At 39.6% G+C, this 27446-nt stretch overlaps 1 protein-coding gene across 4 annotated transcripts in view; it reads right to left on the reverse strand.

Moving 5' to 3' along the window:
• NBAS (NBAS subunit of NRZ tethering complex) overlaps window positions 1–27446 on the reverse strand; it is a 313374-nt gene that overhangs the window by 115027 nt on the left and 170901 nt on the right. For all 4 annotated transcript variants that reach the window (XM_032430100.1, XM_032430102.1, XM_032430101.1 and 1 more), the window contains 3 exons: window positions 12113–12277; window positions 8754–8867; window positions 8084–8207 (listed from right to left, as the gene is read on the reverse strand). In XM_032430100.1, coding sequence (XP_032285991.1) covers window positions 8084–8207; window positions 8754–8867; window positions 12113–12277 — 403 coding nt within the window. The remainder of the gene's footprint in view (window positions 1–8083; window positions 8208–8753; window positions 8868–12112; window positions 12278–27446) is intronic.

Below are 27446 nucleotides of genomic sequence, written 5' to 3' on the forward strand. Positions count from 1 at the left end.
ACAACCCAACAACAAACTAAAACAGGGAAAAAGAACAGTGATGACATAATTGAAATAAATGCATAGTCCCCAGGAAATATCTTTCAAGGGGAGGATCTTCATCTGAATACCTAAATTCCAGTAGGTTTATTTTTAAGATAGTTATATTATTTCATAGACATAATTGACAAGATGATCTCTAGCATTTCTTGGACATACAAAGCTTAATATAGCAGAAAAAAGAGAAAATAGCAAATTTTCATGAGCTCAAAGATGACAAAATCACCCTCGGAAGTGTAAAGAATCATCATTGTTACTTTTACCAAGCAACAAATGTTTGCCCTAAGTGAATAATATCCACATAGATTTTATTTCATACATAAAAATGTGTTTATCTTTTTTTTAATGATGCTTTGACATTTGGGGGGGGTCTTGATAAACCGGGACAGACTGCCCTTGGAGAGCTAGACAGTTCCTCAAGATAGCAAACAAGTTGCCTGTGAGCATACCTTTGATATGCAAACCAACCAATTCAGAGCCAATACTCTGAACCACCTTTTCTCACTGGCTTTTACATTCTTCTGTCCTAATCACCCCAGGGCTAGGTACTGGACAAGTAGAGACAACTCTCAAGCCTGGAATCTTACAAAATTATTCAAACCATCTATTTTAGGCTTTCTCAAGTTTACCTACAATCCCTCCCCTATTCATTCCCATGGAAAACACAATAAAGGTTTTTGCCCTTGCTTTCCCTCAGCCCTCTGCCTCTGACTCCTGACTGACCCAAGTGCTTCCCCCGCTGGGGCTGTGTGGCCTGCCCTGCCTCCTGTTTCTAGAGATGTGTGAATATAAACTTCTTCCTTAGTGACAATCATTTCCACTTCTGGATGTCTTACCATATCTAAATAAAACCAAAATCCCACATAATTTTAGAACTAAAACATCTATAAACTATAAAATGAGGCAGAATTGATGAAGGAGCAGAAGGAAGACTGAAAACAAAGCATAAGCTGACACGCTGCAACCTCCCAAACCCCGTGCTCCGGGTGGGACATGTCTGACCGTCTCCCAGGAATCTCCCACTATCTTAATGTCAATGCCTTGCTAGAGGGAAAAACGACCTTAACTTGACAATGGCAAGGCCTCTGGCATCTTGTAGGTCCTCCTTAGCATATGAAAGTTCTCCTGAAACCTCCCTTCTACTTACCTCCCCCAACCTCATAGTTTATAATCAGCCACCCCTCACAACCCCGGTGTAGCAGCTCTTTCTGCCCATGGGTCCTGGACCCGTGCTTTCATAAAATCACCTTTTTGCACTAAAGACGTCTCAAGAATTCTTTCTTGGCCGTCGGCTTCGAACCCTAATAACGTCTTTCCTACATCAGAATGATACAGCGAGAAGGAAACCATCTTCAGAAAGAGAAAGTTCTGGGATCAAAACTGAGACCCACCATTTACTGCATGATTTTGTGTCCCAGAATTCAGAAGGTTAGACTTTCAGGAAGTTATACTGTAAGTATATCACATATTATATGATACCTTCAGCCAGTCTGAGAGCACCCAATTTTCAAGGACATTAATATTCTGCTGTAAAACATTTAAATGCTCACACTAAACAAGATAAAGCAAAGACTTAAATAACCTCATGTCAGCTTAGTTCAGGTTTTGATGCCAAACAAATTACAAAAAGTCCTTAAAGCATTTTGGATTTTAGATCAGAGCCTTAATTTTCCTCACATGTAAACTAGGATTAAATGAAGTAAAGTACAGATCATGTCATTAGCATATAGAAAGCACCTAGAAAGTTCCTTCCCCCACCTCTATAAACTACAGACTTGAGGAAACAAATCATTTTCTTCATTTCTTCATTTAGGACACTTTCTGATATCCCCCCAAAATGACAGATAATAGGTTCTCCCATTAGTAACTGCCATGGCCGTAACAGAGGTGATTACTTCCATTTTATATAAATCATAGTTATTAATGAATTAGCTACTGCATTTAGGCGTGTAGACTAATTGCAGCAGGAAGACAACAGCAGACTTAGAATCACCTTATTAGCTGACGCACTTCTGGAACCATCCTCGCTGTTACTCAGCTGCTTCTCATGGAGCCCTCAACACTTATTTGAACTGGTTATTCCTCCCAACCTCTCTGTGGAAGAAAGTAACTGTTTTCCTCAATCAACAAAGGGTTTTAGAATCAGAGCAAGTCCTTTTCCATTGGCCCTGTGCCAACACATAAGTAAATCACACCAGTCTCGGGGAAAAATGTTCCTTTGAGAGCTCTCCGTTCTAACAAACTCAACAATCCTCTCCTTTCCACTATTGTCCCCACTAGCAAAACATAAAATCCCAGAGTCATCTTGGACTTCACCCTCCTCTCTGCTCCCAACCATCAGCCATCCAAGCAAGCCGATTCATTTCCAAAGAACTCTTTCCCACACTTTCTATTTTCACAGCCACACACTGTAGTTTAAAAATTAGACTCTTTCAACAACCTTCCGACCTTACTTGATGCCTTCAGTCTTCCTTCTTCCAATCCATTCTAAAACAGCACTTTCATAGTACTTTTCTATTAATTTTAATCAAGCACTAGTGTAATCATGTCTTGACAGCTTAAACACACACACACACACACACACACACACACACACACACCCCTCTTCAATGGTTTGCCATTTCATAAAGAATGAAAATTAAATTCTGTTTGGTACTTTAGGTCTCTGTAAATATGAGCCAACATTAATTTGCGGTTTTAACTGATATTATCCATATCCTACACACCAGCCAAATTAGTCTGACACTCAAATGACTTATGTGCAAATTCTCTGCACTGTGCTCATGCCATTGCTTTATAGAACAACAGTAATTATTATAAAACAAAAATACCTATCATTTTTAAACTATCTGCTCTGCTGGGAGAAGCCAGATAGGAGAAAAATGTTTTGCATGAATTAGCTCTAAGTGTCACAAAAACCCCGCAAAGGAAATAGTGTTACCTCATTGCTTTTACACAGGCTGGGAAAGCTAACATAAATGACCGAAACTGGGAAAGGTGGCTAATCTGTCAAGGCAGTGTTATGAACTAGATGTTTGTGCTCCCCCAAAATTTATTTGTTGAAGCCCTGATCCACAGAGTGATGGATCTGGGCCTTTGGGAGGTAATCAGGGTTATATGAAGTCATGCCCCTGGACACCAAAACCTTCTAGGCAGCACTGAGACTCAAGGATTCTTACAAAGTGGTAATCAAACCCCACATACAGGAAGTTTCTTAGTCTCGAATCTGCAAGCCATTGAAGCAACATTTGACAAAATTATCAGGGAGAACGTGAAGTAGACGGGGATTCACAGATGTCACACTTGCCACAGATGGAATCACAGTGATTTGACATTAACATTAAGGTACATGAAAAACAACCAAAAAAAAAAAAGAGCCTACCCTACATTTACTTATCAGTGTGTATGAATTTAATTTGCAATGCTGGTTCTAAAATCTTGAATATGATGCATTTTCTAAACAAGGTATACAGCCAAAATCAGATGAAATCTACGCCCAAGCCTCCAAGCACTAATTCTGTGCAAACTCAGTGCCTCTGGAAAGCACTCTATGATAAATTTAATTCCAGAATTAAATTCATATAGGAAAGCTGCCCATATTATTGATTTGGAAATCATCAGCCATTAAATCATTCATTTAGCTAAATAAATAATGATCAATTTTCTTCAGCTAGTCTCCATAAAAACCTTTTCATCAACTTTATTAAAAAATTCTGAAAAGTAAGATCATGTTGGGAAGTTTAATTTGTATTATGACCTCCTTGTGAACCAAAGTCAGGAGTCATATTTTTATAATTTTTTAATCTGGGTCATTTAACCTATATCACTTTTCAATTCTGCTGAGTTCCTGATAAAAGTCAAAGATATCTATTTCAGATAAGTTAGCATTATCAAGAGATATCTAACGTGACAGTATTTATGAACATGCATCATAAATTACAACCCCAAATGTAAAATAAAGGAATATTATTAAAATAACTTCTATATTTTAAGCAAAAATTCATTTTTAATATATACAAGGGTTCTGAAAGCTTTTCCCCACTCAATTCAACAAAATCGGAAAAAATTTTTAATGCTTTAATGGACTTGGATTTTTTCCCTTGGTGGAGTAGTAAAATCTGAGCGTCAGAAAAGACAATTTGAAGAAACACCAGGACTGAAAGGAAACACCTGCAGTCCCACTAAAATCGCACAGACACACTAAAAGAGCACACACACCCCTGGGCCTCGGATGGAGGCGCACAGCCTCCATCCCTTTCCCAGCAGCGAATGATGCGCGCACCATGCTCACTTTTATCAGCATGGAGAGACACTGCACCTGCCACACAGAAAACCCGAGCAGCCCGATAAACATGTTAGAAATAGACAGGACACTCAGGGTTTGACCCTCAGGTGGGAGAGCCCAGACACAGACGTCAAAGGTATAGATACATGGCTTTCTCCAGACTGTCAGGTGAGAGGCTCGGAAAGCAAGTGTGTCAGTTTGAAGAATAGACCTGATGGGTGGGGAGATGCTAGCAATGTTAAGTGAAACTTCCAAAGGGTCTGAACCACAGCTTAACAACTGAATTGCTTTAGGAACTCCAGAGAATATGTAATGCATGGGCCACAGTCCAGAGGTTCTGAAATACAGAACCTGGATCCCAGGATCCCAGGCTTCCATACTTCTTAAAAACTCCCTAAGGGGTTCTAATGTGAAACAAGGATGAATGACAGCAGCTGGCCTTGGAAACAAGGAAAAATGATAACTGGATCACAACTACAGCACACGAAGACTCCAAGAGCGTTAACACAGGCCAGGGACCAGTCTACGAAACGGTGCCCAAGAGGGGCCCATCGTCACCACTGGTGAGCAACAGTCCAGGGACAGAACCTACAAGCTGCTGCGCCCATTTTACAGATAACAAGGTAAAGAAAAACTAAATAATACTCTTCTGCTTGAAACCCCTACAGCTTTCAGTGGAAGGTTCATATAAAACGTTTAACTTAGCACACGAGGCCTTTCCTCTCTTCCCAGACTTGTGTTGCCTTGTTTCTTCACTGGTTGCCTACATATACTCTTCTTTCCAGGTATCAGAATAACCTACAAATCCCTGGAAAACTGTGATGTTCGCCATCTTTGCTTCTGTGAATTTTATTCCCTCTTCCAAAATATGCCCCTTCTCCCTCTCCCACCTCCCTCTCAATTCTCACCTACCCCAGTCTTTCTATCTACATTGCCCTTGTTCATCCTTCAAAACCCAGGTCAAGTATCACCAGCTCCAGGAAGACTCTTCAGACCCCTTTCCACTCTGCTGTCACATGTCTATGATCCCAGCGCCTCTTGCGTGGACTGTTACAGCCCTTACCATACACAGATTTGTCTGTCTCCTCACCCCAAGGGTAAGCCCTCTCAAGACAGGACCATGTCTTCTTTAACTTTACATTCCAAGTACAAGGACTCTGAAGGACCATTCCTTCAGTGAATAATGAACACATGGTGAGAAAAGGAACTAGAGGGCGCCTGGGTGGCTCAGTTGGTTAAGCGACTGCCTTCGGCTCAGGTCATGATCCTGGAGTCCCGGGATCGGGTCACGCATCGGGCTTCCTGCTCGGCAGGGAGTCTGCTTCTCCCTCTGACCCTCCTCCCTCTCATATGGTCTCTCTCTCTCTCATTCTTGCTCTCTCAAATAAATAAATAAAATTCTTTAAAAAAAAAAAAAAAAAAGAAAAGGAACTAGACAGGGATCCTCTGATTCATCATCAGGTATGTCTCCCCTACTCCAACAGCTCCTGAGAAACACCTATTTGTTTCATGTTTCATGATCATTTGGATGCCTCATCATTTAGTTAGCAACTGTAGCAGAGATGGTCAAGTACCTAAAGACCCTATGGAAAGGGGAGGCCTAATAACCCAGAAATCTGTGCCTCACACAGGCCTTTCACTTTCTCCAAGAAAACAGCTCTGGAAAAATAGAAGAAGCCTTCATAAACTGAGAAATCATTCTGCGAAGGCATCCATCTCTGGGGCCTTTATAACTTGATGCCATTATCTTGCCTTTTTGCGAAGCAGGCCTTTTGTGTCAGAGGTGCTCACACTCACACATCTGTATGCTGCAAGCTAAATAATAGAAATATCGTGTGAATCAATGTTTCCAAACTTCTTGGGTATGATTTCAGGCATTATTATGCCAACCAGTGGGTGATACACTTCTACACCCAACCCACTATTTTCTTAAGGTCTTAGATTCTATCCGTGCAAACCATCTCAATAATCAATCATAGCTTGATCCATAAGCAAATAATTAAAGATAATTTATCTAGAAGCAGGTTTGAGGAACAAATGAGTGAAACAGAGGACATCTCCTATGTCTCTGCTACCTGCAGAATTTTACTGAGTATGGAAATGTCATGTGTGGTCAAATGAAAGGGGACTAAACCATAATTCCATTTTGAGGTGTTCTTCTCTTCAGGACAATTTTTCCTCCTCAGCACAAACTCCACCTTGCAAAAATGCTATCTTTAATAGATTGACAAGTTTTGAATAGAAAATACCAAACTAAACAACAACACTAGCAGGTTTTTGTTTCTTACTGTTAACTCCTTTTTTTGATTCGGGGTCTGACACAGCACCAAATGTGGACAATACTACCCACTGCAATGATCAGACAAAGCTGAATCTGAATTAAGTTCAACCAACCACTGGCTTTGTAACTAAAACAACAACAACAACAAAAACCACAATGACTTCATGTCTCTGAGATATGGGTCTTTATCTCTAAAATAGGAGTGATGGTAAATATCAGGTGGTCTGTTATTAAGATTAAGTAAGATACTGTACTAATAGCATTTGATATAGGTCTTCTCTTACTGTAGACAAAGTAAATGTTAGCTACAAATAAATGTCTATGGAATTGAAAAAAATAAAGCATAATTTAAAAAAGAAAAGTAGTAATAAAGAATAATTAAAAGGGTAAACAGCAATGCAACTATACTCTTCACGTATATTCAGCATTATTTGTAAGGTGTGCCATGAATTTAATAATAGCTTTTTGGAGGAGGAAAAAAAAAAAACAAATGTACTCATCAACTGTGAGATACCCTGATTTCAGAAATAAAGGTAAAAAAAAATGCATCTCAGAACTGAAGGAAAATGGTATACTTAGTAAAAACCTCTAGTATCCAAGAGGCCTGCACAGTAGATAGAAAAATGGTACTTGCTTCCCCTCTTCCCAACTACATATAACTATTGATTGAAAGAAGGATTATCCAAAAATGAGTGACAGGATCAGGTTTCTGGGAAAACGGCAGTTTTATTCCCCATATACATTTTCCCCAAATTTTATTCCATGCAGCAAAGTGCTCAGTTAAGACCACATCATCCAGGTTTACTGGCAGTGAGAGACAGCCAGAAATATCTAAGTGGAAGGCGTGGATAGGACTACCAAGGAGACTGTTTTTCCCTACTTCCTCTTTTCTCCTTACTGATGCCTGGAATATAGAGAGACAGCTGGAGCTCCAGCAGCCTTTATATCATGAGGTATTCACTAAAGATGCAGAGCACAGAGAGGGGGAACTGAAAAAAAAAAAAAAAGTCAAGGAAACTATCCTGGAACCTTAAAAAGAAGTAAGGAGACTAAAAAGAAAAAAAACATACAAATGGAAAGGTATCTTTGGTGAGCTTACATACATTTAATTCTTTCCAAAAAATTCTACACAGAAAGATATGTGGCCACACAGAAAATTCTTAAGATGAAATATACATCTACATTCTGTGAAGCAAATACTTAAGAGTTCTTAATTAACACATAAGATCAGAAACACCTGTAAGAATCACTTCAATTATGTCATACTTATCCTTTTAAATCCTCAATATTAGTAAGTATCCGGAAAACCGAAAGTACTCAAATAAATGTTTTAAATAAATGCATGATGGTGTCAAGTTATTCAGAATTACAAAACTTTATTATTGTTTTTCCCCACCCCCATTCACTCATCATTTTTCATTTATGGTTCCCCTAATAGGAGTTACACACTGTCAGGGAACTAGAACCTTCTTTCATACCTTCTGTTGTTGGAAATACCTCTTCCCCTTCAGTTTTGGTCTCGGCCAGCTTCCCAGTTCTTAACAATACCTCTGCAAAGCTTTCCACTGGAACATGCTGGTGGGGGTCATAGGTCACTGCAGACTAGACAGAAGCAGTTACACCTTTTAGCTGGTAACTTTTTCCTTTAAAGATATCCTTAGAACAGAATTACAGGATTTTATATCTTTTGATGATTCAAATTATAACTTCTCACTTACTAAAACATATTATTTTATATGTAAAGCTTGAAACAGATTTTAATCTCATAATATAATATATACAAATCACATAAAACCAGGTCGCCTAGATAGCTCGTCAGTTAAGCATCCAACTCTTGATTTCAGCTCAAGTCATGATCTCCAGGTTGTGAGATCGAGCCCAGCATCGGGCTCTGTGCTCAGCAGAAGTCGGCTTGAGATACTCTCTCTCCCTCCCCCCTCCCCCAACTCACTCCCTCTCTCTAAAATAAATAAAATAAATCTTTAAAAAATATATATATTAAAAAAAGTCACATAAAACCAGTGAGTAACATGAGAAAGAACGAAGCTAAAGAAGTAAATTTTCAGGAACATTTTCATTTTTGTTTATACTAAAATGCCCACAACAGCCTAACAGTTGAATCTATGTTCTTAGGCACACTGTCCTTACCTCTGTGACAAAGGGATCGGAGAGGACAGATTCATAAAAAGGATGACAGCCTTGTTTTTCTAGACCTTCATTGGCTATGGTTCCAATTTGATAAGCACCACCGAATTCTTGCCCCTAAACAGAACAAAGTGAAGAACAGTGGATAGAAGGAAAGAGCGCTGGGGGCAGATGCGGAGAGGAGAAGGAGGGTTGTCTCCGGAGAAATGGATCCACGTGCACTGTGGGATCTACGGACTGTGTGTCAGTTTGACATGGACGCCCAGCAGAGCGGGTAAGAATGGCACCCACATTCTAAAAGCAGCCCTTCAACCTCAGCCTGCATGCCTTCTGATTTTCCTGGTCATTTGGACATCAATGCATTAAAAACAAAGAAGCAATCAGTGTTAAACACATGACAAGTTGTCTATCCTACAGTCAGAGTAACCTTCCCAAAACATCATTTCGTACATATTGCTGCCCTGCTCAACACACCTTTAGTAGCTCTGAACAAGACTAACAGGCCACAGTAGCAAGTCTAAACTACGTAAAATAACATTTAAAGTTCTTCAGTGTCATCAAACATTCAAGACGAATTCTTTATTCCAACCAAGATCTACTTCACGCGTCCTACCAGTTTCTATGCCTTTCTTCCACCATGAGGGTCCTGTCCATGCTGACTGCCTCGGCAGACCCCACCCTGCTTCCAGGCCCACCAAGGATCTCACCTGCTGAAACCCTACCAAGCTGGAGGCAAGATGGAAGTGCGCCCCTTGCCTCTTCCCCGCCACCCCACAACTGCCTTCAGGACCTGTCAGCAGCGGTCCTCACTGGCAAGCGCTTTCGGATCCCTAGTAGTTAACTGTCTTCAGGTTGACCTTCCTCAGATCGTAAAGCTCCTCACTGGAAGAGCCAAGTCAAACACAGTCACCCATTCCTCCGAGTTTACGGAGCCCTCACTTGATGCCAACCACAGCCTCGGGAAACTGTGAAGCACTGCTGGAAATGATGACGAGAATGACAACTGACACTTAACAATCTGGTATCAGGCACAGGGTTCCACACTTCGTCTGAGGCACGTACGCTCAAAAAGTCCAAGACGCGAGACAGAAAAGTCACCATAATCATACCTAGTGTGATACACACAATGAGAAGAGACGTGCAGACGTACCCCCGAGTCAAGCATCCACCATCTGTCTGTGGGATCGACATTTACCCAACCATCTCGGCTACGTCACCCTTGCTTCCCCTCTTCCCTGCATATCCCACATCCAGACCATTCACAGGTCCACAAAATACATCTCCCACTTGCTTCACTGCTGCCCCGGTCCACCCCTTCACCACCTCTCCCCTGGAGCACCAGACCAGAGACCTCTTTGCCCCTGCCCTGACTCATGCTGTCAGTTCTCCACAAAGCACTTAAATGGTCTTCGGAAAGTGAAGCTGGATCACACAACCGCATTGCCTACATTCTCCAACTGCTTTCCGTCCTACTCAGAATAAAATCCGGGTCCTCCTCACAGTTTGTACACGGCTTGGCACATTGGCCTCTTCTTACCACCTCCTTGATTTCATCTCTCATCATTCCTCCCGCTGTTTACTCTGTTCATACTACACAAGCCTCCTTTCTGTTCTACAAAGATGTCAAGCATCTTCCTTCAAAAAGGGCTCTCTGTACTTGTTCTGCTTGGCTCAGTCAGGTTTCTGCTCAAGAGTGACTCCTGATACACCAACCTTCCGATCTAAATCAGACCTTCACTCCCCCAGTATCAAGCATTCTCCCCTTACCTTGAAGTTATCCTCACAGTCCTCACTACCACCTACCATTACATTATTACAAATACTTTATTGGTGGGTTTCTTTGTCTCCCCCACTGAAATACAGGCTCCGCAAGTGAAGGGTTTCCCAACTCTGCTCCCAATCACTAGCACGAGCTTTGACACACAGAAAACGCCTGAGGAGTATTTGGAGCATGAATGAAATGAACGATACACCCACTGAGTGTTTGGGGTGAACTTATAAACAAGCATGTTTCTTTGTCCTTCAAGCTTTCCAGAGAGACTAAGGACTGCAGTGTGAGAGCGCAGGGAAGACAGCAGGGGAGCAATATGTTCACTGGTCACAGAAAGCACACTCCATCGTTATACCACTCGTCCCGACCTCTATTTCCAGAATGGGTGAAAGAATCTGTCACGCTGTTCTCTTTACCAAAAGCACCTACTAAAAACTGAATGTGTCATCTGCTAAAATTCACATGTTGAAATTCTAAGCCCCCAAAACATGATGGTATTAAGAGGTGGGGCCTTTGGGTGCATATACACAATGGAATATTACTCTGCTATACAAAAGAAAGAGATCTTGTCATTTGCGATGACATGGATGGACTTAGAGGGTATTATGCTAAGGGAAATAAGTCAGACAAATATATGATTTCACTTACATGTAGAATCTAAAAAACAAATGAGCAAACAAACAAAAAGCATAAGCAGACCCATAAATAAGAGAACTGATGACTGCCAGAGGGAAGGGGGTGGGGGATGAGCAAAGTGGGTGAAGGGGAGTGGGAGGTCCAGGCTTCCAGCTATGGAATGAGTAAGTCACGGGTTATGAAAGTACAGGGAACACAGTCAAGGTACTGTAATAGTGTTATATCACGACAGATGGCAGATACACTTGTGAGTACAGCATAATGTACAGAGTGATCAAATCACTATGCTGTGCATTTGAAACTACTGTTACATTCCGCGTCAACTACACTTCAATTAAAAGTAAATAAATACATTTAAAAAAAATAAGATATGGGGGCCTTTGGGAGGTGATGGGCTCATGATGTTGGAGCCCTGCAGAGAGCTCCCTCAACCCTTGCAACATGTGAGAACGCAGCAAGCAGAACCCACCAGAAGCTAATGTGCCAGAGCTTTGATCTTGGACTTCCCAACCCCCAGAACCGTGAGGAAGAAATGTGTGTTGTTTAAGCCCCACAGTATATGGTATGATTGTTCTAGCAGCCCCAATAACCTCAGCCCCCATGCCATCTTCCAGTGCTTTTCCTCGACTACTGGCCCATAGAAATATAGCAAAAACAAGTAAGCACCGATGAAATCATTTTCCTTTTCATCCCACTAAATTTTAATTCTGACATCAAATCCAACCCCACCCCAATCTGTATCAGTGTCTTTTGCAAGCACCCTATGGGAGTAGGTTACATTCTATAAAATAAATGACTCTTCCCCTATCTGATGGGAGGCCTCGATTTCTTCAGAGATTATTTAATAATCTAGAGAAGATAAAGCTGTTCACAACATGAAAACGACTGAGAAGCAGTGCTAATGCACTGACAGAAGCCCGAGGATGGATTCTGAAAAGACAGAGGTCTTGCTTACGTGAAGCGGTCGGAGGTAAGTTAAGGACTTCTTCCACCACTGCCCGTCACTGACCGCCTGCAGCACAGCCTTGGTGGTGGTCGTGGTGCTGGACAGGACCTTCCTGGTCGCAGCGGTGCTCCAGCCTAAGAGGTCGGAGTTGCTGCCAGGAACACCGACTTCGCCCTAGTTAAAACAGAAAAGGCCAAGAGCAAAAAATGCACATGGCCAGAAGAACAGAGAGTGATCATGAGACTACTTACACTTCTCAGACATGAGAAATTTAAAAATCCATCTTTGCCAGCAACAAAAAAATGTGAAACAAAGCACTACTGGCATATCGTACCTCCTTGGATCATGTACAAAAGAAATCTGGTAAAGGAAAAACCATCACCGTGCATTAGTCAAATAATCCCCTTCAGAAACATTTATGAAGCAAATAATGGGTTCTTTTTTACCAATCTAATATCCTACCAACGAAAAACTCATGTTTATTTCTTAGACATTTGAAAATATTTATTATACAGGTTAATTATGAAATAATTTAGTCATTTGAACAATGCTATGGTGACCCAGACAAAGGTAGAAGACTCGGAGGACCCATCTATAAATGTTGAAAGGTATTCTGTTTTTCATCTAAACAAGTGGATGATTAATAGTGTTTAAAAGGTTTATAACATGAAACCTCCTGCCAATCTGGAAGCAATCAGCTAAAATTCTGAGGCTCCATTTACTCATCTGAGAGATTCCACGTGGAGAAAAATGCTAATACATTAACACTTTTTTTTAAAGATTTTACTTATTTATTTGACGGAGAGAGACACAGCGAGAGAGGGAACACAAGCAGGGGGAGAGGGAGAGGGAGAAGGAGGCCTCCCGCCGAGCAGGGAGCCCAACACGGGGCTCCATCCCAGGACCCCGGGATCATTACCTGAGCCGAAGGCAGATGCTTAACAACTGAGCCACCCAGGCGCCCTACATTAACATTATTTTAAATAGAAACAACAACAACCACATCTGCTTTTGATCAAAGAAAAACACTACTTGTTCTACAAAAACAAAGTTCTTGGTTTAGTGTTTATCTACTTCCACTTATTTTTTCTTAAGTTTTCCATTTAAATGAAAGCGAAGTTAAGGCCTAGTCCCTCTATTTCAATAGCCTTCCTGATACTGATAGAAGGAGAGCTTAGTTTGGCTATTTAGGTCCACATCACATCACTTATTCATGTATTATAAAAGTAATAAAAAACGTAAATGATGTAATCACTCAGTAATTGCCAGGACATCACACATCACAAATACTGAGGATACAAATGCACTGTTGTAGACCAAACTGACAGCTGCCCTACATGGTAAGTAGAATTACGGGCCCCAAAGATGTCCACGTCCAAATCCCTGGACCCTGGCAATACACTGCATTCCATGGCAAAGGGATTTTGCAGATATGATTAAGGACACACACCTTGAAGTGATTATCTAAATTATCGGAGTGGGACTAACCTAGTCACACAAGCCTTTAAGCAGAGAACCTGTCCCAGCTGGGGTCAGACAGAGGGTGTCTGGGACATGCCATGGGGCAGAGGCAAGAGACACCTGAGGCACGAGGGGACTCAACCCATTATCGATGGCTTTGAAGATAGAGGAAGGGGCCACAAGCCAAGGTGTGAGTGGCACCTAGAAGCTGAGAAAAGCCCTCAGGTGACAGCCAGCAAGGCAACAGGGACCTCGGTCCTATAACCACAAGGAATTGAATTCTGTCAGCAACATAAATGAGCATGGAAACAGATCCTTCTTTAGAAGCTCCAGAAAAGAGCACAGCCCTGTCGGCATCATGATTTTGGCCATGTGTGACTAAGGGGAGACCCACCTAAGTCTGCCAGATTTCTGTCCCATGGGAATTATAATCAATTTGCACTGTTTTTAAGTGGCTAAATTTGTGGTAATACGTTATAGCAGCAATAGAAAACAAATAATATCATGTTAGGATACTTAACTTCTAGAAAACCATTGTGAACTTTACTCTTACTTGCAAAAGGAAATGAATTTAAACTATATCAACCAATGCTTACAATTTGTCCAATTTGTCGTTTAAGGTTTCTCGTAAGATTTTCTAAACTGTGCTTTTAACACACACACACAAAATTGTGTCCCAACACTGTAAGAAATGATAATTATGGAATAGTAATAGTGTTATAGCTAAGCTACAACGGCAACCACCTGGCAAAATAAATATATCAAATCAGGGGCACCTGGGTGGCTCAGTTGGTTGAGCATCCCACTCTTGATCCCAGCTCAGATCTATGATCTCGGGGTCATGAGTTCAAGCCCCGTGTTGGCCGCCACACTGGGCGTGGAGCTTACTTAAAAAAAAAAAAAAAAGTATCAAATCAATAAGCTGTATCCCTTAAGCTAACACAAGGTTTTTATGTCAAATATATCTCAATTTAAAAAAAGTTTTAAAAAATTGCGTTTCCTATGAACTTTTTGGATATTGGGAAAAGTATAAACTATCAACTCAATGCAATCACTGTAATTTGATTATGAAAACAACAACATAAAAAATGGATTTTAATAAGGAAAAAAATCATGTTAAGTTGCTTATATACTCATAAGGGCAACCATGCTAAAAATAATAGTTTGGAGTTTAGCTCATTAACCAACGCTTCTGAAAGGACAAGGTAGAAAGTCCTACGTAGGAAAAAAACAGAATTCTCCCTCCAAGTCTAATAATGATGACGGCTTGCTGTGGGCCAGGGCTGCACAAAGTGCTTCATATGTGACTGGGCAAAAAACCGGAAGGGAACACAAAAAAACACAAATAGTTTTAATGGTAGCATTACTACAATTCTTTTCTTTCCTTAATTTCTTCCCTGTGTGAGATGGCAGGAGAGGCTGATTTATTCTCCACTCTGGCACTGCTGACAGCTGGTTCATCATGTGGGACTTAAGTCAACAGAAGAAAAACAAGCTGATTCCCAGGGGCCCCTCTCTTCTCAGAAGGCCCCAACCCCAGCCGACGAGCTTCTGATGGTGCACAGTGGCAAAGTTACCTCCAGGTCCCAGCCTGCGTTTCTGGAGTGGGGCCTTTTTCCACTGGACAGCTGGCAATCATGCGTGTCACCCACCAGGTCCGGCCTAAGCACTGCTCTCTGGGCTACTGAAAACCCTGGAGATCGGGGACACTTGGGCTTCACTCGGATTCTGAGTTTTCCCCTTAATAACTGTGCACAGAGTGGAAACGGCTGTGAGTGTCCCTCTGTGCATAACACTGCCAAAAATAGTTCTTTGCCAGAAATAAAGCTCAGAAGGAATCTGAAGTATACATTCCCTCTTTTTATACAGATACAGATATGTAGATATAGATACATGTGTATATATGTATATATATATAAATACATGTAAAATATATAGTAAGCATCTCAATTTATTGGCTATATTTTTGAATTACTTAAAATTTACATCTGAAAAAAAAAAAAACCACCCCAGAAACAAATGAGAATTCATTCACTTACTCAGCAGTTACTGAGTGACTCTTAATTCAGTATCATGCACGACACCAGGCCATGAGGAGATAAAAACAGCTTAAGACACAGTCTGAGCTCACAAGTCGCTCTGAAACTAGGGAGGGAGGCAGAGTAATATCAACTTCTCAAGCCGAGGTGCATAAAAAACACCACGGGAACATGAAGAGAGGTCATACCTCCCCTGCCCGGAGGCACGATCACAGAAGGCTTCGCAGAGAAGGTAATATTCCAGCAGGAAACACGACAGGGCTTCCAAAGGAGGAATGGCAGAGAGAGTTTCAGGCAGACTTATGCAAACCAAGAGCATGAAATAAACAGCATGGCCAACTGGAGGAAACCTGAGCGAGTCAGAGAAGGTGTGGACGCTGACACACCAGGGCAAGGGGCAGAACACCAGGATGGAAGGAGGGAGAGGGGACTGGAGCAAGAGATCCACTGACCAGCCCAAAGCACTTCTGCTGCCGCCCTAACAGATGGGAAGCCACTGAAGGACTCTAAACAAAGGGAGTCTCACAATCAGATTTGTGTTTTAAAAATATGACGCGAGGCACAAGAATCCAGTTAGGAGGTTGGTGCGTTAGTCCAAGTTTAAACTAATCAGGGACAATTTGAATTAAGATCATAATGCTACAAACATATAAGGTTACCATAGGGTATTTGTCTACCTGAATGAATACATTAAGTGTAAGTGTTTTTATTTCTAATCCTTCTAAAAGTGAGAAGGGCCGGACGTAAATCAGATAAGCAGAGAAATCCAACTTTCTAAGAAATAAAGTACATGGTCACCAGGTGGGTCTTAGGGAAGAGCTGAGAGAAAGAAGACAAGAACAGAAGAAAAGTCAGGAACATAAGCAAATGTTCATGGTCAGTTGAGCAAGGTTAGATGCAGTGGGGGTAAAAATGAGCAATGCAAGTTACTGAGGAAGAATGAACAGAGGACCAGGTCCACAGAGAGGAATAAGAAAGATCTAGAGACCTTTTTTCCCCAAGAGCAATGTCTAGTAGAAGTCCTGTTTATAATATATAAGAAACATAATGGCTACCATTTGCTAAAAGCATACTATGTGTCAGGTACTGAGCAGGTGCTTCCTATGTTCATTCCTAAATTTTACAGTAACACTGCAGAGTAGGTAGGAGAACGCCATATGATGGAAAAGCAAATTGTAGATCCAGTAAGCAGAATATGCTGCCCACAGGCAACTGGCCTAAGGGTGTCTCCTGTCTTCTTGACCAGGTCTGGCTATCGAAATGTGTGGTCCACTTGTTTTTCATAGGGTTCTGACATAATATTACACACACACACACACACACACACACTTAAGGTCATTTATTCTTCTGTGTTATAAAACTAAAATCTCATTAAAGATGGCTTGAAAAATTTATAAGATTAGGAGAAAAAAAGACAGTACTTATTCACAATTCCATGATACAAAGACAATAGTGCCAGTATACATTCTCCCTTCCTGTCTTTAATCCAGGCTTAAGAGATTTTTCTATAAAACCTTTTTATTCAAGGATAAGATATATTAAAAATGTGTACACATAAGTGTACAGTTTGATAAATTGTAACAGAGGCAGGTAATCAGCACTTAGTAACAGACCACCACACCAGCATCCCAGATACGGCCTTCGTGGTCACTTCCAGCCACTCCCATGGCCGAGATAAATGCTCTTTTGACTTTTGGCAGCATAAATTAGTTTCGCCTATTTTTATACTTTATATGAATGGAATTATGTCCTCTTTTGGGTCTGATCCCTATCATTCAACATAAATTCATTCATATTCTTGAAAGTAGTCAAAGATTATCCAACTCACTGTTAGTGCAATGCTGTTACATTATTAATGTAACAGTATTATACAGTGTGAACATATCAGAACTTATCCTTTTTTTCTGTTGATGAGCACTTGGATACTTTGCAGTTTGGAGCTAATACCAACAGTGCCACCCTGAACATGATAATAATTATCTTTTGGTGAACATACGCATTTCTGGAGATAAGGATTACTTAGATATACAGTATGCATCTGTCCAGACTTAGTAAATACTGCCAAACATTTTCTAAAATGGTTATACCAACTGAACTCCAACGAGCAATTACAACAGTTCTGGTCACCCACATCCATGCCAACACTTGGTATTACATTTCTTTTTCCTTTTAGCATTACCAGTGAGTATATAATAGTTATCTCTCTGTGGTTTTAATTTGTATCTCTCTGGTGACTAATGAAGTTGAATAATTTTTTATGTATATATTGGCCATTTGAGCATCTTCTTTTGTGAAGTGTCTGTTCAAGTGTTTCGCCATTCTTCTGTCAATTATCTGTTTTTTTATTCACTTGTAATTCTTTATATATTCTGAATACACATCCCTTATTAGATGTAGAAATTGTGAATATTTGGCAGATTATCTTTTTATTGTTCTAACGTTGTCTTTTGATCAATAGAAGTACTTAAATTTTAAATTATTCCTATTTATCAGTTTTTTTATTTTATGATTAGCATTTTTTGTATATTTAAGAAATCATTGCCTACTCCAAGGTCACAAGGACGCTCTTCCATATTTTCCTTGACATGTAATGTTTTTACTGTAAGTAAAATCCTGTTATGACAGTGTACTGCCCCCTCTCCTATGCACCTGTATTAGATGCATCCTTCTAATGCACTTACCATAATATATTGATATTTTGATTTTTTTTGTTTGTCTGTCTTCCCAACTAGACAGTAGCTTTTCAAGGGTAGGGACTATGTTTATTCATTACTATATCCTCAAAATATGTGACAATCCCTACCCTGTAGTTTGTATCCGTAGATCCGTAGATCCGTGCGAGAAGTCTGGTTTTCTGCCCATCTGAGGACACGTTTTCTGAAGCCTAATACATTGCACCTATAGTATCTAAATGGTACTCAAATAAGACTTCATGCCACACGTTCAGATCTTGTTCACCTTTAGAATGTTCTTAATCGAGAGGGTATATTGAATGATTTGAATGTCATCAACTAATCCAAGTGTAGGAATTAAAAATATAAACAAGGTAAGAAATATCGCACTTAAACACAATGCCACTTCACTCAGGAAAATCAAGTCAGTTGAAAGATATCAAAAAATATAGGCTATGGAACAATTATTCCATTTCATAAAATGAACCTAAACTTTATTTATAGTTCATATGGATAGGTTAACTCAAGATAGGAAATTTAAGATACATAAAACTTAAAAGTTTGTTCCAGAAGATAAATGAAATTCACATGCTCAGAAATGTACAAGATAAAAGAGAGTCCCCTAATGAGAATTACAAAAGATAAAATAAAATAAAAGGTTCATTTGGGCCACAGAAGAAGCATCAAACTTGGGGACAATCTAATAAGATTATACTGTAACTAGAGAAATTAATGAGGAAAACAGTTTTCGTTCAACTACATGTAATGGGGAAAGAAAAGAGAGGTTAGGCAAAATTTACTCCCTCAAATGATTACTACTGGCACTTTTTATATTCATAGTTCCACACTGCTAATTAATTTAGAATGTGCAACCGCAGAAATAGATTAATCCCCCAAACCAAATCAACAACTCCCAGCATAAAATTCAACATGAAATCTCATTAATGTCAAGTGTGTTACACAGCTCAAAGGTTAACTTACTAAGCATTAATAGTATCTTTCAAATTCTACAATAGACACCATTACTGATCAGGTTCATAAGAACAAGAATAGCTCCCCATGTCAAGCTTGGCTTAGAGAAACGATTCTTGCTGATCGATTACTATAATGAATAATCCATTTTGGAGTTGCTTTCTCTGATGTCTGGTAACACATGGGTTAATTTCTGAGAAATCTGTTTGCCCACTATAAACTGAGTTGGTGGTACACATAAATTAGGTAAGGATTACAAAGAGCACTCAAACTAAACTCATCCACTATCCCTTCTCCTCCAACAGATCTTTAGATGATCCAAAGCTCTTCCCTGTACCTAACACTTACAGTAAATTTTACCCTGAACTCAAAATATTAAGAATGCAATCTTTATCATGGGTGATGCCACTTTTAGAAGTATCTGTCAGAAGAAGCAGGAGAAAAATGCCCCATGGAATAAATCACTGACTATAAAGTCTGATTCTGCTTTAGTTCATCCGCTAATTAACAGGCCAGGTTACAATTTAGATGTTTTCACCTTTGCAAGTCATGAACCCCTATACAATTCTGATGAAAGCTATAAGTCCTTTCTCCAGAAAATAGAATGCACACACATGAACAAAGTCACAAACAGACACACACACACACATACACCAAATTTGACACACGGTATCAGAGGCTTTGGGAATCAAACCCTTCTTGAATCTCCTAGCATTCTTGTACCAAGACTAAGAGGCATATAGTTAGGAAAAATAGAGGTATCTGAAGTATATTTTTATTTTCTTTCACCATACCCAATTTTTAAATAACATTTGATAAATGATTTGCAGTTCTAAATGCATCCACAAAATAAATTTACTAAACACATACTTCTGGCATGCCTACTATGTTTAAGACCCAGTGCTAGGCAACAGAGTTACCATGATGATTAAGATATTGTCCCTGCTCTCAAAGAACTCATAGTACATTAGGAAAGAAAGGCAAATAGGAAATTTGCTTTATTTCATCAATGAACTGAGAACTTATCAAATTGGACCCCATTCAAATATTCCTCCCCTTATGGTAACAGAATTTATCCCCACCATCATATCTACATCTTAACCTTTGTCATTTATTTTATTCACATATTCAACAAATATATTTGACATTAAGTATAACAAGGACAGACACTGTTCTAGATACTGAAAATAGCAGTGAACAAAACATTGCTCCTGCCACAAAGATCTCCCCTTACATTCCAAGAAGAGATAAGCAAAAAATAAATAGCATGTCAGAGAAGTGTATCAGATCAACAATAGGATAAGAGCTAGGAAGAAAAATAGTGATGTAGAACTGTGTATGCAGAAAGCAGGGAAGCTCTCACTGAGGACACAATTGAGCAGAGACCCGGGAGAAGCGAGGACAAGTCATCTGTTTGTATATGTGGGAGAACACTGCAGGTAGAACTCAGCAAGCACAAGGATCCAGAGGGAGAACTTGATGGGAAAGTTTCAAGAATAGCAAGAAGGCCAGTAGGACTGGAGTAGGCTGAGCAAAGCCAGATTTGGGGGAGAGAGGGCAGGGGGCAGGGCAGGAGAGAAGAGATCAAGTCAAACAGCTAGTAGGGAAGACAGATCATGGGTGTCCTTGTAGGAGGGACATCATAAAAATTTAGTGTGTACTCTGAGGAATGTGGCACGATCTGATGTATTCTTGAAGAATCACTCAGGCCGCCTTGTTGAGTACAGACCGTAGCCAGGAAAAGAGCTCAAGCAGGCGGACAAACAGAACACCACCATAAAACTCTAAGTGAGACACACTGATAATTTAAACCGGGGTGGTAGCTGCGGTAATGGTAAAATATGGCCCAATTCCAAGTCCACTGGGAAAGTGGAGCCAACAGGATTTCTTGACAGACTGTATGTGTTACGTAGGACAAAGAGAAGAAATGAGGATGACAACAAGCTTTATGACCTAAACAACTAGAAAGATGGAGCTGCCATTTTCTGACACAGGATAGAGCACAGAAGGAACACCACTGTTGGCCCAGGTGGAGCATGGGATGTTAAAATCAGTGGTTCACTTTTAACACACTGAGATGGATGTCTGTAAGAAAGGTAAGTACAAATGTTAGGTTGGCAGCCATACGTACAAGCCTGGAATTCAGAAGACCAGGGCTCAAGCTATAAGCAGGGAATCATCTGTACAAAGTTGATATTTAAAGTCATGATAATGGGTGCAATCATTTGGGAATGAGTATAGGCAGTGAAGAGATTTAAAGACTGAGACCTGGGGTATCCACCACTTAAGCTGGGGAAATGAGGAAGGACCAGCAAACACGATGAGCCTAAGCGGCCAATGAGGTATAAAGAAGACAAAGAGGTTGTCCTGAAACAAGTATGTATCCAAGGTTACTGGTAGGTCAAATAAGATAAAGACAGATTTGACCCATGAATTTAGCAACAAGAGGTCACTGGTGACCCAAACTCACAAGCTGTTGTGATAAAACAGGGAGGAGAAATAGGCTCATGGTGAGTAGGCAAAAGGTAACTAGAGAAAAAGAAGATGGGGCCACTGCTAGTATAAAACAAAGGAGTACAGGACAAGTCCCCCAGGACAGTACACGTGAGCCCCTCCAGGGCCAAGTGGTCCTATCACAGGCCTCCTTAAAAGGAAAGGAAACTGTTGAATCTCCCAGATTTCACTAAGATACGCTATTTTTGCAAAGTTATCTTTTCAAGTGGATTTAAATAGCAAGACTAATTAAAAAGTAAAAACCGTATTCTTTGTTACAAAAAGAGTCAAACGTAAAGACAACAAAACAAATATATTAGAAATGCATGAGCCCTATGAAGAAAGGGCGGGATGAAAGAAAGAACAAAGCCTGGAATACCAATGGGGGTGCGAAAGGGGGCAGCTAACCTAAGCCCTTGTGAGGAATGGAAATCTGCGATATAGATCCTCCAAGCCAATTAGAATGACAGGACGCACACTCCTGACCATCAAGCTATGGACTGAGCCAACGCATTATCCTACAAGCATGCCAATGAGCAGAGCACGGCCTCCTTCGGTCAGCTCTCAGAGAGGAAACATGACACACTGACTGAAATGCCTGAGTGTTCTGAATCGTGTTAGTGCCGTGCTATCATCCAGTACTCGGACATCACAGGTTACCATAAACTCAGTCTCCCACAGAAAACATTCCTCAGGCAATGTTATCCAAAAAAAAAAAAAAAAAAAGAAAAATTAATGAAGACCTAGTCTGTTCCCAGTGATGTGCTGGCATCACGAGAGTGAAGAAAGCACAATCAGCACTTACACAAACTTACGGAGGCTACGCCACAAGAAAACAGGAAATTCTCCATCTCTGGAGCCCATTTCTACCACTCTATCCCAGAGCAATGCTAATATAACTATGCAAAATGTGTACATAAAACGCTCAGTGCAGCTCAGTCTAAAATAGAGGAAAATCGAACACAATCTAAATGTTCAAAAACAAAGTAAAAGATAAATAAATCATTGTATGTGCATCAAATGACCACTAACTCACCCTTATAGAAATGGTCTGTATATAATGAGAAAAGCATATATCCATGACAAATAACATTATATGAAAAAAATAAGCTTCAAGTTAATATATGCAGTATGACTCCATATTAGTTTAAAAAATAAAATAATTCTTCATGAGACAGACAATAGTTGCACAGAAAATCTGTTTATACTCAAAAAAAAGTCTGGAACATTTTTTATAAACTTAAAAAAAAAAATGTTTACCTCTAAGCAGTGGGATTCCTGGTATAGGTAGAAAGAACTAAGAGAAGAGAGAACTTATCATATTAACGTATTGTTGATTAAATTATTTCATATTTTAAAGTAGAAAAACCAAAGTTACCACAAATTTCCATGTACTTCTCAAAAGTTAACAAATGTTAACATTTTAGCACAGATGTTTCACATTTCATTTTTTTTTATTTTCAGGAATAAAATACGCCAAATAATGTCAATTATCTGAACCATGTCTTCTCTTAAAGGGATTGCTAAAATAAAAGCCTATATTAATTTTTGTAATTAAAAAAAATTATGAATTCCAGTTAAGATGGAGAAACGAACCCATGTTTCAGTGTGCTCACTCTGCTCCAAAATACTGAGGATAATTGATGAAAAGAGCAGAAAGGCATTCAAGTTCAATGGAGTTCAACATTTTGGGGGCTCAGAATTCCGCTGCTGTCAGTGGTTACCAGGTGCTCCTTTTTAGAGGATTGGGAATTGAAAGGATCCCCTGTAACAAGCTCAGACTCACTGCCTGGGACTATATATTTATATAAAACTGCAAATCTAGAGAGATAGAGAACTAAGACAGGGCCCAACTCCCTCACTGGCTCCATGCTTTTATTTCTCATATATCCTCAACATTACAAGAGGGAGTCCCATGTCAAAAGCTACTATAGGACATGGTTCTAGACTGAAGCACCAAGGGTTCAAATTGAGGAAAACCACAAAACTACAGAATCCTTAGACACAGTCTAGGGAGCTAAAAAGTAAACTGAACAGGGTGGCTCAACAATGAGCTTGAAAACCAAAACTCCAGTACACCTAGGGAAAAGAGACAGTAAAGTGATAATTGTAACAAAATTCATTCCAGATGAAATAGTTTCCTTTAAAATTTCAAAATATTAATTTGTCTTTGTGAATACCAAACATGAGATTTAAAATCCTTCCAGAAGGAATAAGCTATCATAAAACAGAAAACAATAAAACAAAATAAAAATCATCCCACTGAACTAATTTTTATGTATGGTAAGAAATTCTAAATTCATCTTTTTATATGTGGATATTCCTCAAACCTACAGTTATTTCACTTAAAGTGGCTTATTTTTACTTACTTATCAATAAATATAAGAGCTAAAACTCTAAAACGCTTAGAAAAAAGCATAGGAATAAATCTCCATAACTTTGAGTTAGGCAGCAATTTCTTAGCTACAACACCAAAAGCAGAATAGCAATAAAAGAATATTGATAAGCTGGACTTCAACACTAAAAGGTTTTGCACTTCAAAAGCTATCATTAAAGAAAATTTAAAAACACAAGTCACACAGAGAGAAAAATATTTTCAAATCATATACTTGAGAAAGGACTTGTATCCAGAATTAAAAAAACAAAACACCACCACAACAAAACTCTTATAGCTCAATAAGCAGCAGCACATAAAAAGATGCTCATTATCATTACTTATTTGGAAAATGCATACCAGAATGATAATGGGATATCACACACATCCTTGAGAATGGCTTTCATCAAAAAGCCAGGTAATAACAAGCGTTCATGAGAATGTGGAGACACAGGAATCTAAATACCTCCTGGCAGGAAAGGAAAATGGTACAGCCCCTTTGGGAAACAATTTGGCCATTTCTTCAAGTGTTAAACACATATATACATGCAATTAGCAGTTCCATTCCTACATACCTACATGAGAAATCAAAGCACATTTCCATACAGAGACGTGTGCACCAATGTTCAAAGTAACAAAACTGGTGAATGGAAAAAGAAATGGTTGTCTTGGGATGCCTGGGTGGCTCAGTTGGCTAAGCGACTGCCTTCGGCTCAGGTCATGATCCTGGAGTCCCGGGATCAGGTCCCACGTCGGGCTCCCTGCTCAGCAGGGAGTCTGCTTCTCCCTCTGACCCTCTCCCCTCTCATGCTCTCTCTTTCTCTCTCTCTTTCATTCTCTCTCTAATAAAATCTTAAAAAAAAAAATGCTTGTCTCTGATACTGAAAGACAACTGCCATTTTGCTCACTTCTAGATATATCTAAACAATCCTTTTATAAATCCAAAATCACTCTATGTTTAGCCCATGCCCCAGTTCTAAATATTAATTAGTCCAGTTGTATAAATCTATATAGCCACTTAAAATGTTCATAACAAGTTTTCCCACAGTGAAAATGATTTTTTAATGGGAACCTTATATATAATCCATTTCCAAATCCAATTAGATTTATCTGGGGGAAAACACCATTGGCTAAGTGATACAACAAATACTAGCTAAACAAACGTTAACACACTCTAAATGGTGGAATACTGCTACATCTAAAAAACATAATAACCAACATTAATAAGAAACGGAAGACTGTAATTTTGGTAGTTATTCACAAAATATGCATTCTGTTCTATTTATAAAGTAGTATCTTGTTCATGGGGACAAAGCCGGTATCTTCAAACTTGTCGGCTCTACTTGAACGAATGCAAATGCTTCTGTGAAGCAATTACATCTTTACTTTGCTTGGATATATAAATAAAAATTATTATTTTCACAACTGAGTAATGAAAGTCTTGAGCATTAAGCAGATTACACATATAGTCAGCTCTCATTTACGGTTATAATTTAATGTGGTTATTATATCTACTGTTAATGTGTAACACACAGCACCTTACAGCTAAGCACTGTATTTTAATCTAATAATAGTAGCTATAATATTCTGACATGTGCTTCAAGAATCAAAGCCGTAATGTAATTCATTGAGGGTTTGGATTTGCACTTCATGAGATCTAGATTTCTTACAACTTGCTGAAAAAGGACAAACAAAGACAAGAAAGCTTTTAAGGAGCTACAAAAAAAAAGGAGAAAGGGAAGAAAAAGAATCATTTGGAAGAATTCCTTTTCCTTGCTAAGTAGAACATGTAAAGGACGGCTGGTGGTCTCCTTCATTTACTAAAGAGACTAATGGACTAATGGACTAATATGTGTCCACTTGCAGTGACTGACACAGCATGTCCCACTAAAGGGTCAGGTTGACACTTTCTAATTCATTGTAGAAGGAGAAAATAGGAAATCCAAAAGTCACAAAGGTTTTTTCCTGGATTTTATAAAGAAGGATGGGGATTCAGAATAAGCGTACGAAGCTGAACTCAGCAGAAACACTTTTCAATTCTATGCTGAACAGAGAAATGATATACCCCTTATATTGGCCAAAACATAAAAGGATCTCAGTAGCCACATATATATGAATTAAATTGGAAATTCCTTTTATTTTTATGCTAAAATCTACTTTCTAACTAATTTTTTCCACAGACTAATCTTTACACAGTGGAAGTTTCCAACTGAGCTTTATCAAACATTTCCTAGGCGTTCACTATGTGACAACCACTCTACAGAGAGTACAAAGATAAATGATATGCTTCCAGTTACCGCACAATACCAAAGCACACCACACAAGAGCTGACACAATGATGTGAGAGTACATGGAGGATAAAGAAAGGGGAATAGTTAGAGGACTCAAGGAAAACTTTCCAAAGAAAATGATACTTAAGATGGGATCAAGGGGTAAGAAAGACGACCAGAGCACAAGGCAAGAAGGGCAGCAGTGACAGAATGAAAACTCTAACTAAATGACACCAAAGGTGTGACAAAGCTAGAGAATGGTGGTGATTTTGGTAGGACTGGAACCCAGTGCATGTTTGGGAGGCATGAAAGGAGATGAGGCTAGAGAGAGCAAGATGAGATGTGGCTGAATCAGTGGGGAGGGACCAGAGGCTCAAAAGACATAAAACTTGGGATAAAGAAGGTGCCATTGAAAGTGAGTCTTCAACTGGACTTTGAAAGATGGTAAAATTGGCCAACTTTGGCCAATTTTAGGGACAGCTGGCCAATATAAGAACTGCTCTGTATCCCATAGAGAGAACACCACAGAACTTAATGTGCTTTCAAATCCAGTGAAAAAAACAAACCAAGAGCAATCAGTATGACTACAAGTCAAAACATGCCAAAGACAAAACATGTCCACAACACTCCAGGCCCCTAGAAAATGCTATGGCTTCCATCCAGAGAGAATGCAACAATAACAACAAAGTCTACTGTCTCGGTTGATGGCAGAACACAATGCTCCATTCCGTGTCTGATCTTCCACAACTGTGATATCCATCTGGTAGCCAGTTGCCTCATGTGGCTATTTAAATTTAACTTAATTAAGATTAGATTTAAAAATGATTTCTTAGGTGCCCTAGCCATATATCAAGTACTCAACAGCACATGTGACTAGCAGCTACCATACTGAACAGTGGGGATATAGAACATCTCCCTCACTGTAGAAAAATCCATTGGTCGGTGCTATCCCGAAGTCATCATTACAGAAGAATAGGAGAAAATTCCTTACGGACAAAAAAGTCACATTACAAACAACTCTGAGATCCTCAGATCACTCAGCACTGAACTAGGGTTACAAGA

The sequence above is a fragment of the Phoca vitulina genome, unplaced genomic scaffold (assembly GCF_004348235.1).
Source record: "Phoca vitulina isolate PV1807 unplaced genomic scaffold, GSC_HSeal_1.0 scaffold42, whole genome shotgun sequence".
Taxonomy (NCBI): domain Eukaryota; kingdom Metazoa; phylum Chordata; class Mammalia; order Carnivora; family Phocidae; genus Phoca; species Phoca vitulina.